Consider the following 13142-nt stretch of genomic DNA (forward strand, 5'->3'; position numbering starts at 1 on the left):
TACAACACACAACAACAGCAGTCACGTTTTCGTCTACCGTAAAGCAGTTCGTCTGCCGTAAACAGCAATGTTGTGACACTCTTAAACAGGACAATACTGCCATCTAGTGCATTTAATGAAAGCACTTTTTGCGTGCCACACAGCAATGCATCATCAGAGAGGGCGTTCAGCATGGTTAGAAATATAGTGACAAATAGAACAAGGATGGACAATTCAACCCTTAACTCAACAATGAGTAGATGAGTGTTATGTGTGTGTATATGTGTAAATAAATGAACACTGAAATTCAAGTATTTATTTTATATATATATATATATATATATATATATATATATATATATATATATATATATATGAAATACTTGACTTAGTATTTCTTATATATATATATATATATATATATATGTATATATATATATATATATATATATATATATATATATATATATATATATATATGAAATACTTGACTTGGTAAATCCTAGCTGTAAATATACTCCTCCCCTCTTAACCACGCCCCCAACCACACCCCCTCCCCGCCCCCGCCCCCCACCTCCCGAAATCGGAGGTCTCAAGGTTGGCAAGTATGCGATATATACAGTCGTGGAATTAACACACTATTGTGTCTAATTTTGTTGTGATGCCCCGCTGGATGCATTAAACAATGTAACAAGGTTTTCCAAAATAAATCAATACAAGTTATGGAAAAAAAAATGCCAACATGGCACTGCCATATTTATTATTGAAGTCACAAAGTGCATTATTTTTTTTAACATGCCTCAAAACAGCAGCTTGGAATTTGGGACATGCTCATCCTGAGAGAGCATGAGGAGGTTGAGGTGGGCGAGATTGGGGGTGGGGGGTAGAGGGTAGCGGGGGATGTATATTGTAGCGTCCCAGAAGAGTTAATGCTTTAAGGGGTTCCGGGTATTTGTTCTGTCGTGTTTATGTTGTGTTACGGTGCGGATGTTCTCCCGAAATGTGTTTGTCATTCTTGTTTGGTGTGGGTTCACAGTGTGGCGCATATTTTTAACAGTGTTAAACTTGTTTATACGGCCACCCTCAGTGTGACCTGTATGGCTGTTGACCAAGTACCGTATGCGTTGCATTCGCTTGTGTGTGTGAAAGCCGTTAATATTATGTGATTGGTCCGGCACGCAAAGGCAGCACCTTTAAGGTTTATTGGCGCTCTGTACTTCTCCCTACGTCCGTGAACCGCTCCGTTCAGCGGCGTTTTAAAAAGTCATAAATTTTACTTTTTGAAACCGATACCGATAATTTCCGATATTACATTTTAAAGCATTTATCGGCCGATAATATCGGCAGTCCGATATTATCGGACATCTCTACTCCAAACACATTGTTGTGTAAAAATATACTCCCTGTTCTTATCACGGCGTAGCAGTGCTTCTCAATTATTTTCTGCTACGCCCCTCTAGGAAGAAGAAAATATTTTGCGTCCTCGCCCCACTCTCCACTGTGACTATAAAACAGACCTGGGCAAATTAAGGCCAGGGGGCCGCATCCCATTAAGCTTTTTAATCTGGCCCGCCGGACATTCCCAAAATATTTTTTCTATATCTTTAAGATGGAAACTGTAGCTGCCATTATGATGTGCAGTGATGTTTTCAAATGACCGTACGTCTTGAACTATACAAAGTATATCAATGGTTGGAATCTGTACTTTTGCATGATATACTAGTTACTATGGTAATCTAAGTCACAGCAGCTCAGACAAGGCACCAAGCAGTGTGGGCGGGGAGCGTTTCCACAGAGTGTTTCCAGAGCAGCCAGCCTGAAATGCGGGTGTCAGGGAGAGACGCTGAAATATTTTTTTTCCAACAGAGGTCTAAAGCTTAGTGATATATCAGATTGTAGGTGGGTTTATTTTTACCCTTCACATTCATATTTCGCTGTGTTTGTTGCATTTTGTTGTGTTTCGCTTGATTGTAAAATGTGTGGATGGAGAGGGGGTGTGACGTTCATATGTTGTCAATATTCAGTGTTTTATCGTGCCAACTTCACTGGTTTAGGGTTTTGTAGAACATTTTTTTTATTTGCTCCTTTTTAGTTTTCATATTATCATGTTTTTTTCTATTATGTATGTTTTTCGTTTTAATTAAAATATAGAGAGAAAAAAACATTCAAATATCAGAGCACATCACCTCACTGAAGCTCTGTCGTAAAAATAATTGTGCACTGCAAAAACTGGAATCTAAGTAAGATTAAATATCTCAAATAAGGGTGATATTTGCTTATTTTCTGTCTGATAAGATAATTCTTCTCACTAAGCAGATTTTATGTTAGAGTGTTTTACTTGTTTTAAGTGTTTTGGTCCTAAATGATCTCAGTAAGATATTACAGCTTGTAGCTGAGATTTGATGACCTATATTGAGTAAAACATGCTTGAAACTAGAACATCAACTGTTGCAAAGCTGTGTCATCAACACTCACAAGTATAAAACTGCTTTTTTAAAGTAATCATTTCTTACTTCAAGCATGAAAAAAAAAATCATGATGCCGAGCGCATATCATTATGTCAAGATAATGGCACTAGCATTTACTTAATTTAAGAATATATTTCAACATATTGAGCAAAAATGTCTCATTTGTTTTTCTATCAAGAAAAGTGCACTTGTTATTAGTGAGAATATACTTATTTTAAGGTATTTTTGGGTTCATTGAGGTTGGCTAATTTTACTTGTTTTGGAAAGTCTTGACAAGCCGAATTTTCTTGTTCTATTGGCAGATAATTTTGCTTAATTCAAATAAAATACCCCTCATTTTTATTTATTTTTTTCTTGTTTTTGAACACTACGTGTGTGAAGTAGGTGACTCAGTCCACCCGCTTACGCAGAACAACATTTAAGCATTTTGCACCTTTCTGTTAAACCAATTCTGTATGTATAAAACTAAAAGTCATAAATACTGTTACTTTTGAATTATGAAAAAATACTAACATTTCCAAGCAGTGCCTGGGGAATCTGTGGTGGGCTCTCCTATTTCTGGGGCTGAGGTTGCTGAGGTAGTTAAAAAGCTCTTCGGTGGCAAGGCCCCGGGGGTGGATGATCCGCCCGGAGTTCCTTAAGGCTCTGGATGCTGTGGGGCTGTCTTGGTTGACAAGACTCTGCAGCATCGCGTGGACATCGGGGGCGGGACCTCTGGATTGGCAGACCGGGGTGGTGGTTCTTCTCTTTAAGAAGGGGAACCGGAGGGTGTGTTCCAACTATCATGGGATCACACTCCTCAGCCTTCCCGGAAAGGTCTATTCAGGTGTACTGGAGAGGAGGCTACGCCGGATAGTCGAACCTCGGATTCAGGAGGAACAGTGTGGTTTTCGTCCTGATCATGGAACTGTGGACCAGCTCTATACTCTCGGCAGGGTCCTTGAGGGTGCATGGGAGTTTGCCCAACCAGTCTACATGTGCTTTGTGGACTTGGAGAAGGCATTTGACCGTGTGCCTCGGGAAGTCCTGTGGAAAGTGCTCAGAGAGTATGGGGTATCGGACTGTCTGATTGTGGCTGTCCGCTCCCTGTACGATCAGTGTCAGAGCTTGGTCCGCATTGCCGGCAGTAAGTCGGACACGTTTCCAGTGAGGGTTGGACTCCGCCAGGGCTGCCCTTTGTCACCGATTCTGTTCATAACTTTTATGGACAGAATTTCTAGGCGCAGTCAAGGCGTTGAGGGGATCCGGTTTGGTGGCTGCAGGATTAGGTCTCTGCTTTTTGCAGATGATGTGGTCCTGATGGCTTCATCTGGCCAAGATCTTCAGCTCTCACTGTATCGGTTCGCAGCCGAGTGTGAAGCGACTGGGACGAGAATCAGCACCTCCAAGTCAGAGTCCATGGTTCTCGCCCGGAAAAGGGTGGAGTGCCATCTCCGGGTTGGGGAGGAGACCTTGCCCCAAGTGGAGGAGTTCAAGTACCTAGGAGTCTTGTTCACGAGTGAGGGAAAAGTGGATCGTGAGATCGACAGGCGGATCGGTGCGGCATCGTCAGTAATGCGGACGCTGTATCGATCCGTTGTGGTGAAGAAGGAGCCCGAGCCAGAAGGCAAAGCTCTCAATTTACCGGTCGATCTACGTTCCCATCCTCACCTATGGTCATGAGCTTTGGGTTATGATCGAAAGGACAAGATCACGGGTACAGGCGGCCGAAATGAGTTTCCTCATCCACCCGAACGCCTCCCTCAGGAGGTGTTTAGGGCACGTCCAACCGGTAGGAGACCACGGGGAAGGCCCAGGACACGTTGGGAAGACTGGCCTGGGAACACCTCGGGATCCCCCGGGAAGAGCTGGACGAAGTGGCTGGGGAGAGGAAAGTCTGGGCTTCCCTGCTTAGGCTGCTGCCCCCGCGACCCGACCTCGGATAAGCGGAAAAAGATGGATGGATGGATGGACTAGCATTTCCCAGAATTCTTTACTCGATTTACAATGAAGGGAATTTGTATTTTAGCGTAGTGTTTGTATAGTCGTTTTTTGGATTTCGACCAAAACCTTAGTTGAATGTGACAATTGATTGATTGATTGAAACTTGTATTTGTTGATTGCACAGTACAGTACATATTCCGTACAATATCCGGGGGGTTGGGGTGGGGGTGGGGGGGTTGGTTGATTGCAGCACTTCAGTCATCAACAATTATATCATCTGAGAAATGGACATTAAACAGTGTAGGTCTGACTTTGTAGGATATGTACAGCGAGCTTCCTGTTACTTGCAATTTCTCTCCACTTCCTATCATTCCGTTTAAACATGCTGTGAGGTGGAGGTAATTCAATTCAAAGTCAAATTCTTCAAATAAATGTAATTGAAATTCCAAAATTTGAATTTTGCACACCGTCAACTTGTGTACAGTCGACGGTGCAGGTTTGGTAGTTTTATCGTTCATGAAAAGTCAGTGTCTGACCCAAAGCTAAACATCATCAGATGTTTTTTTTTCCATCAATAATTCAAAAATCATCTCTACCCAGGTTCTGGAAAATGGCCAGCACGTTTACAGGTCTGAAGCTGGAGGGGCTTATTGGCCATTTTGGAAAAACTGCAGCTACTGATATTGATGGCTACATAGAACTTCCAGATGGAAAGGTTAGTATGATTAAGTTAGGTGTAGGGTTGTACGGTATACTGGTACTAGTATAGTATCGCGGTACTAATGAATCAAAAACGATACTCTACTCTGTTTAAAAACTACCGGGTCCCAATTTTTTTATTTTTTATTTTTTAACGGGCATGACGGCGCACCGTCACGTCATGACATTGCTGGGTTTACGAGCAGCGCACAATCAAGGAGTACTTACAAGCAGACACGGTGTGTAGACAGAAAAGGGAGAACGGACGCATTTTGGCATAAAAACTGACGATAAAGGTGAAGTTATAACACTGAAACGCCCTCAGGAAGAGGTGCTTTAAGACATGGCTAGCTAGCTAGCAGCTAATATTTATCCGCAGTCGGCAGTGTTTTAGCTACTTCTAAACACTAATCCTCGCCTCCATGGCGACGAATAAAGCGAGTTTCTTACAAGTATCATCCCTGCAGGACGAAGAATAGCTAAACATGCTTCACTACACACCGTAGGAGGATACAATAGCTCACCGGGCGTCAACGCTAACAAAAGCTAGCGCACCTGAATGTAAACAAATGCCATGAGTGGATCTACACATGACATCCACTGTAATGATATCAAGTACAATAGCGTATCTGTTACGGCGGGGTCACATTTTAATGCGCGGCTTGTTATCCCAAGATTCAGACGGAACTTCGGAGGCAGCGAGCAGGTAAGAAAATTATTTATTTTCCATGAATTAGGCCAGGGGTCGGCAACCCGCGGCTCTAGAGCCGCATGCGGCTCTTTAGCGCCGCCCTAGTGGCTCTTTGGAGCGTTTTAAAAAATGTATGAAAAATGGAAAAAGATGAGGGGGAAAAAAATCTATTTTTTGTTTTAATATGGTTTCTGTAGGAGGACAAACATGACACAAGCCTCCCTAATTGTTACAAAGCACACTGTTTATATTAAACATGCTTTTCTGATTCGAGTATTTGGCGAGCGCCGTTTTGTCCTACTAATTTTGGCGGTCCTTGAACTCACCGTAGTTTGTTTACATGTATAACTTTCTAGGACGTGTTTTATGCCACTTCTTTTTCTGTCTCATTTTGTCCACCAAACTTTTAACGTTGTGCATAAAAGGTGAGTTTTGTTGATGTTATTGACTTGTCTGGAGTGCTAATCAGACATATTTGGTCACTGCATGACTGCAAGCTAATCGATGCTAACATGCTATTTAGGCTAGCTATATGTACATATTGCATCATTATGCCTCATTTGTAGCTATATTTGAGGTCATTTAGTTTCCTTTAAGTCCTCTTAATTCAATTTATATCTCATTACACACTATCTGTATGTAATATGGCTTTTAATTTTTTGCGGCTCCAGACAGATGTGTTTTTGTATTTTTGGTCCAATATGGCTCTTTCAATATTTTGGGTTGCCGACCTCTGAATTAGGCAAAGTACAAAAATACAGAAAAGCGTGCTGATTGCACGGGAAGCTAAGGAAGAGGTAACGGGGAAAGCTTAACGTAGAATCAGGAATCAAAGAGTATACCCACGTAACTCGTTGCATAGCTCAAACAAGACAGCCAGACTGAGTGTGGCGAAAAGCAGGAATAAATAGCTCTCTGATTAGTGCCCGGGAGCAGGTGAGCGTCCCGAACACTAATCAGAGGCAGGTGAAAATAATCAGCACCCATGGCAAAACACAAACCCAGGGGTGCTGAAACAGAACTAAGTGAGTCTTTAACTAAACAAAACATTATCCGGGCAACGGATCATGACAGTATCTAGTCGATACTACTATGATTACATCGATATTTTTTATCGTCACAAAATATTTTTTCCTTTTAAAAAAAAAATCATATTCTGTTTATAAACTCAGTAAATATGTCCCTGGACACATGAGGACTTTGAATATGACCAATGTATGATCCTGTAACTACTTGGTATCGGATCAATAATTTAATTTGTGGTATCGTCCAAAACTAATGTAAAGCATCCAAACAACGGAAGAATAAGTGATTTTTACATTTTAAGAGAAGTGTAGATAAAACATGTTAAATGAGAAAGTAAGCAGATATTAACAAGTGGATTAATAATTATTTTTTACAGCTTGTCCTTTAATATTTTTGACCAAATAATAGAATGAGAAATGACACAATATGTTACTGCATACGTCAGCAGACTAATTAGGAGCCTTTGTTTGTTTACTTTCTGTTATGTGTCAAAGGGAAGGAGGCGACACCAAGGCGGAACTGCGGTTTACCAGGTTTATTTAAACCTTTGATGAATGTGTGGGGTGTGTATGCTACCACAAGTGAATGAGTGCGGACAATGTGTGGAATTAACAATGTGAGTTTTACCAGAGGATGTTGTCGGTGCGTGTTGAATGAATCTTTCGCCGAATCCAAGGGAGAAGGCGAAGAGGCAGTCAGCGGGGGAGGCAAGCAGTCGGGGATTGCTGGAGAGAGGCAACGATGTCCGTGTCAAAGCAGGGGTCGAGGATCGAGGGAGGCGAGACACGATCACAGGCAACAGGGAAGACACTGTGGAAGACACTGTGGAAGACACAAAGGACATCAAAAACGGGAACGAGGAAGAGCACAAAGAAGGCGAGCAAGGAACGAGGGTGTGGTGCCAGACGTGATGCTACGTTCTGGCGAAGGTCTCTTGGGTCCGCTGGCTTTTATGCTGCTCCCTCTCATCAGGTCCAGGTGCGCTGATGCGCAACTGCCTGCAGCCTTGTCGATGCGTGGGCATGCTGCGCCCAGCGCGAGCAGGGGCGTGTCCAAGCGTGCTGCCAGCAGAGGTCCGGGTTCGAGTCCGCGCCGTGACATTTTCTACTAAAAGACAAGTTGTCTACACTGCAAAAACTGAAATCTAAGTAAGATTGAATATCTCAAATAAGGGTGATATTTGCTTATTTTGTGTCTGATAAGATACGTCTTCTCAATAAGCAGATTTTATGTTAGAGTGTTTTACTTGTTTTAAGTGATTTGGTCCTAAATGATCTCAGTAAGATATTACAGCTTGTTGCTGAGATTTGATGACCTATATTGAGTAAAACATGCTTGAAACTAGAATATCAACTGTTGCAAAGCTGTGTCATCAACACTCACAAGTATAAAACTACTTTTTCAAAGTAAGAAATTCTTCTTTTAAGCATGAAATAAAAAATCATGACTTTGACACAATTGTGTCTCATAATTAAAACATATGACAGCCAAATGGATTTTGCTGTTTTATTTTCAATGAAACAATAGAACATACGTACTCATATAGTAGTACAGTTGGCACAGTACAGTAAACTGACAGTTAATATTTAAACATTTAACATGTGACATTTCTAACAATTTTGAACAGAAATAGTTCATGCAAATTCAGATAAATTCTTCGAAATTACAATAAAAAAACATTAGGTCGGGGGCCGGGCTGTGTATATATATATATATATATATATATATATATATATATTCCTTGCGCACTAATTGACTGGAAGAGCACGCACTTGGCACGATGATGTCATGTTATCAATGGGGAAATGCAAGAAATGTAATGTCAAGATAATGGCACTAGTATTTACTTAATTTAAAGAATATTTTTCAACATATTGAGCAAAAAAGATCACATATTTGTTTTTTCTATCAAGAAAAGTGCACTTGTTAATAGTGAGAAAATACTTATTTTAAGGTATGTTTGGGTTCATTGAGGTTAGCTAATTTTACGTGTTTTGGAAAGTCTTGACAAGCCAAATTTTTGTGTTCTACTGGCAGATAATTTTGCTTAGTTCAAGTAAAATGCCCCTAACTTTTGTATTTTTTTTCCTGTTTTTGAACACTGACTTTTTGCAGTGTAGTATGTTCACTATTTTATTTAAGGCCAAAATTGTTCTTCGATTGCAATAAGAAACATATGTTTAATGTACTGTAAGATTTTTTGTTAAAATAAAGCCAATATTGCAATTTTTTGTGGTCCCCTTTATTTAGAGAAGTATGGAAAAGTATCACAATCCTGCTGGCCCCACTATGGACTGGACTCTTACTATTATGTTGGATCCACTATGGACTGGACTCTCACAATATTATGTCAGACCCACTCGACATCCATTGCATTAGGTCTCCCCTAGAGGGGGGGGGGGGTTACCCACAAATGCGGTCCTCTCCAAGGTTTCTCATAGTCATTCACATCGACGTCCCACTGGGGTGAGTTTTTCCTTGCCCTTATGTGGGCTCTGTACCGAGGATGTCGTTGTGACTTGTGCAGCCCTTTGAGACACTTGTGATTTAGGGCTATATAAATAAACATTGATTGATTGATTGAAAATACATTTTGGTATCGGTACCAAAATTTTGGTATCGGGACAACCCTACTTGGGTGTATATAGTACAGTGTAGTACACAGGACGGGATAGTTGGGATGCAACTCACAATGACATGCTGACATGCTGTGATCTCCTCTCAGGTGGTCTCTGGCTCAAACTGGGGAAACCTGCTGCTGTGGGATGGAAATGCCATCAAAGTGGAGCTCTGCAGCATCGGAGGAAAAAACTGCCACACAGGAGTTATCCAGCCCTTTTCCTTGGAGGATGGACTGCTGATGACTATTGGCTCTGACGGAGCGATCCGGGTAAAATGGAAATGGAAGAAATTTGAAAGGCTTGAATAAATCCTGGTGACTGTCAGTATGATGTGGGGACCATTTTTTTGACACACCAGAGCTGGGATTTTGAGACCATTGACAGCGCTGACAGTAGCAGCGAGAACAGCAAGTTTGAGATGGAAGCCATAAATGAGTTGGTGGTGGGACACCATGTCTGCTTGTCCTCGATAGTGAAAAGCTCCAAACCTGACTCTACTATGTGGTTTGCTCAGGTGCAAGGACAAAATCACAATGCATGTTTCATACAGCCTCGGTGACTGCTTTAATACACATTTTTCTTCTGTGTGCTTTGGCAGGACTCCAATGGGGCCATTTGGAAACTGGATCTTTCTTTCACGTACTCGGTGAGGTTCCCCTACTGCAGGCTTGGGCGATTAATTTGACTACGGTGGTCAAATTTAGACAAAAAAATGTGTCTGGGGGCCGGTATATCTATTTTTAGGAACACTAATACAAAACCTCACAATAATGTCTGATTGAACCTAAAAACGTTATGACAGACTGCCTTAAACGGAATGGAATTTTCCACTTTGCATCAGTCCATCTTAGATGAGCTCAGGCCCCGCGAAGCCGGCGGCGTTTCTGGGTGTTGTTGCAGAGTAGAGTTTTAACTTGCACTTACAGATGTAGTGACAAACTGTAGTTACTGACAGTGGTTTTCTGAAGTGTTCTTGAACCCATGCGGTGATATCCTTTACACACAGATGGCGGTTTTTGATACCGTACCGCCATACTTGCCAACCTTGAGACCTCCGAATTCGGGGTGTTGAGATGGGCGGGGTCGGGGGCCGGGCCGGGGTTAAGGGGGAGGAGTATATTTATAGCTAGAATTCACTGAAATTCAAGTATTTCTTATATATATATATATATTATATATATATATATAAATAAAATAAATACTTGACTTTCAGTGAATTCTAGCTATATATATATATATATATATATATATATATATATATATATTAGAGATGTCCGATAATATCGGCCGATAAATGCGTTAAAATGTAATATCGGACATTATCGGTATCGTTTTTTTTATAATCGGTATCGTTTTGTTTAGTTTTTTGGTTTGTTTTTTTTATTAAATCAACATAAAAAACACAAGATACACTTACAATTAGTGCACCAACCCAAAAAACCTCCCTCCCCCATTTACACTCATTCACACTCATTCACACAAAAGGGTTGTGTCTTTCTGTTATTAATATTCTGGTTCCTACATTATATATCAATATATATCAATACAGTCTGCAAGGGATACAGTCCGTAAGCACACGATTGTGCGTGCTGCTGGTCCACTAATAGTACTAACCTTTAACAGTTAATTTTACTCATTTTCATTAATTACTAGTTTCTATGTAACTGTTTTTATATTGTTTTACTTTCTTTTTTATTCAAGAAAATGTTTTTAATTTATTTATCTTATTTTATAAATTAAAAAAAAAAAGTACCTTATCTTCACCATACCTGGTTGTCCAAATTAGGCATAATAATGTGTTAATTCTACAACTGCATATATCGGTTGATATCGGTATCGGTTGATATCGGTATCGGTAATTAAAGAGTTGGACAATATCGGATATCGGCAAAAAGTAATTATCGGACATCCCTAATATTTATTTTATTTATATATATATATATATATATATATATATATATATATATATATATATATATATATATATATATATAAGAACTACTTGAATTTCAGATTTCAGTGTTAATTTATTTACACATATACTTACACATAACACTCTACTCATTGTTGTATTTGAAAGTGCAATGCTTTGCAGCCAGTAGCACAGCCTTTGAAGGAGCATAGGTATGGGCAGCATCTGTGAAATTTAATTTGCAGGAAAGGAGTGAGTTTAGGGTTAAATTGTTAAATCGTTCTATTCTCTGTCACTATCTTTCTAACCATGATGACTTGCAAGCGTACTTCTTCTTCTTACTCGTCATCGCCATGACTGTCTCTTCTTCGTTCTTCTGCTTCGTCTCCTTCTTGTTGTGTGTGCAGTTGTGCATTCTCCAAAAGCCGTAGATGGTATACCGTGACTGGGCTGTCACGCTGTTTGTATGAAGGAAAAGCGGACGTGACGACAGGCTGTGTCCTCACTCAGGTCCGCATGGACCTGGAGGGGGCGTGCCTTGTTGTCCGGCTGGAAATCGGGAGAAATTCGGGAGAATGGTTGTCCCGGGAGATTATCGGTAGAGGCACTGAAATTCGGGGGTCTCCCAGAAAATTCGGGAGGGTTGGCAAGTATGAGTACCGCCTGAGGCAGACCTGGGCAATTATTTGACTCGGGGGGCCAGATTTAGATTAAAAAAAGTGTATCTGGGGGCCGGTATATCTATTTTTAGGAACACTAATACAAAACCTCACAATAATGATTGAAAGCTAAAAACGTTATGACAGACCGCCTTAAAAAACGGAATGGAATTTGAAATTTTTTTACTGAATGAGACACCCAGAATGTACATGAAAATAAAGAATGTGGGATTTACAATATAAACCAAGAAGGATAAAACACTGAATATTGACAGCATATTTTACAATCAACCGAAACACAACCAAAATGCAACAAACATAGTGAAATATGAGCGCAAAGGGTAAAAAAAACAAAAACACCTACAATCTGAGATATCTCATAGTGACCAAAGTAACTAATTAGATGACCATAGTGACTAATTAGATGACCATAGTAACTAGTATACCGTGCAGATTCCAAGCATTGAAAGACTTACAAACGTAGTATAGTTGAAGGCTTACGGTCATTAGAAAACATCACTGCACATCATAACGGCAGCTACACTTTCCATCTTAAAGATCTAAAACATTTATTTGGGTCAGATTGAAAAGCTCAACGGGCCGCATGCGGCCCCCCGGGCCTTAATTTGCCCAGGTCTGGCCTGAGGGATCGAAGGTCCGTAACATCATCGCTTACGTGCAGTGATTTTTCCAGATTCTCTGAACCTTTTGATGATATTACGGACCGTAGATGGTGAAATCCCTAAATTCCTTGCATTAGCTCGTTGAGAAATGTTGTTCTTATACTGTTCGACAATTTGCTCACACATTTGTTCACAAAGTCTTGTAGGCATTAAATTCCAAATGACCTAATATTGGCAGAAAATAACTAAGTTTTCCAGTTTGAACGTTAAGTATCTTGTCTTTGCACTCTATTCAATTGAATATACCGGTAGGTGGAAAAGTAGAGATAGGCCGATATTATCGGCCGATAAATGCGTTAAAATGTAATATCAGAAATTATCGGTATCGTTTTTTTTATTATCGGTATCTTTTTTTTCTTTTCTTTTTTTCTTTATTTATTAAATCAACATAAAAAACACAAGATACACTTACAATTAGTGCACCAACCCAAAAAACTTCCCTCCCCCATTCACACTCATTCACAAAAAAAGGTTGTTTCTT

General features: G+C 40.3%; 1 protein-coding gene across 3 annotated transcripts in view; it reads left to right on the plus strand.

The window, feature by feature from the left end:
• The window catches only part of LOC133619650 (cilia- and flagella-associated protein 44-like), a 79290-nt gene that overhangs the window by 8139 nt on the left and 58009 nt on the right, over window positions 1-13142 (plus strand). For all 3 annotated transcript variants that reach the window (XR_009817454.2, XM_061980815.2, XM_061980816.2), the window contains exons 6-9: window positions 4971-5085; window positions 9512-9676; window positions 9766-9921; window positions 10006-10053. Coding sequence is in view for 2 of the 3 variants with exons in the window: in XM_061980815.2 (XP_061836799.2) it covers window positions 4971-5085; window positions 9512-9676; window positions 9766-9921; window positions 10006-10053 (484 nt within the window). In the remaining variant the exon portion in view is untranslated. The remainder of the gene's footprint in view (window positions 1-4970; window positions 5086-9511; window positions 9677-9765; window positions 9922-10005; window positions 10054-13142) is intronic.

The sequence above is a fragment of the Nerophis lumbriciformis genome, linkage group LG20 (genome assembly GCF_033978685.3).
Source record: "Nerophis lumbriciformis linkage group LG20, RoL_Nlum_v2.1, whole genome shotgun sequence".
NCBI classification, from domain to species: domain Eukaryota; kingdom Metazoa; phylum Chordata; class Actinopteri; order Syngnathiformes; family Syngnathidae; genus Nerophis; species Nerophis lumbriciformis.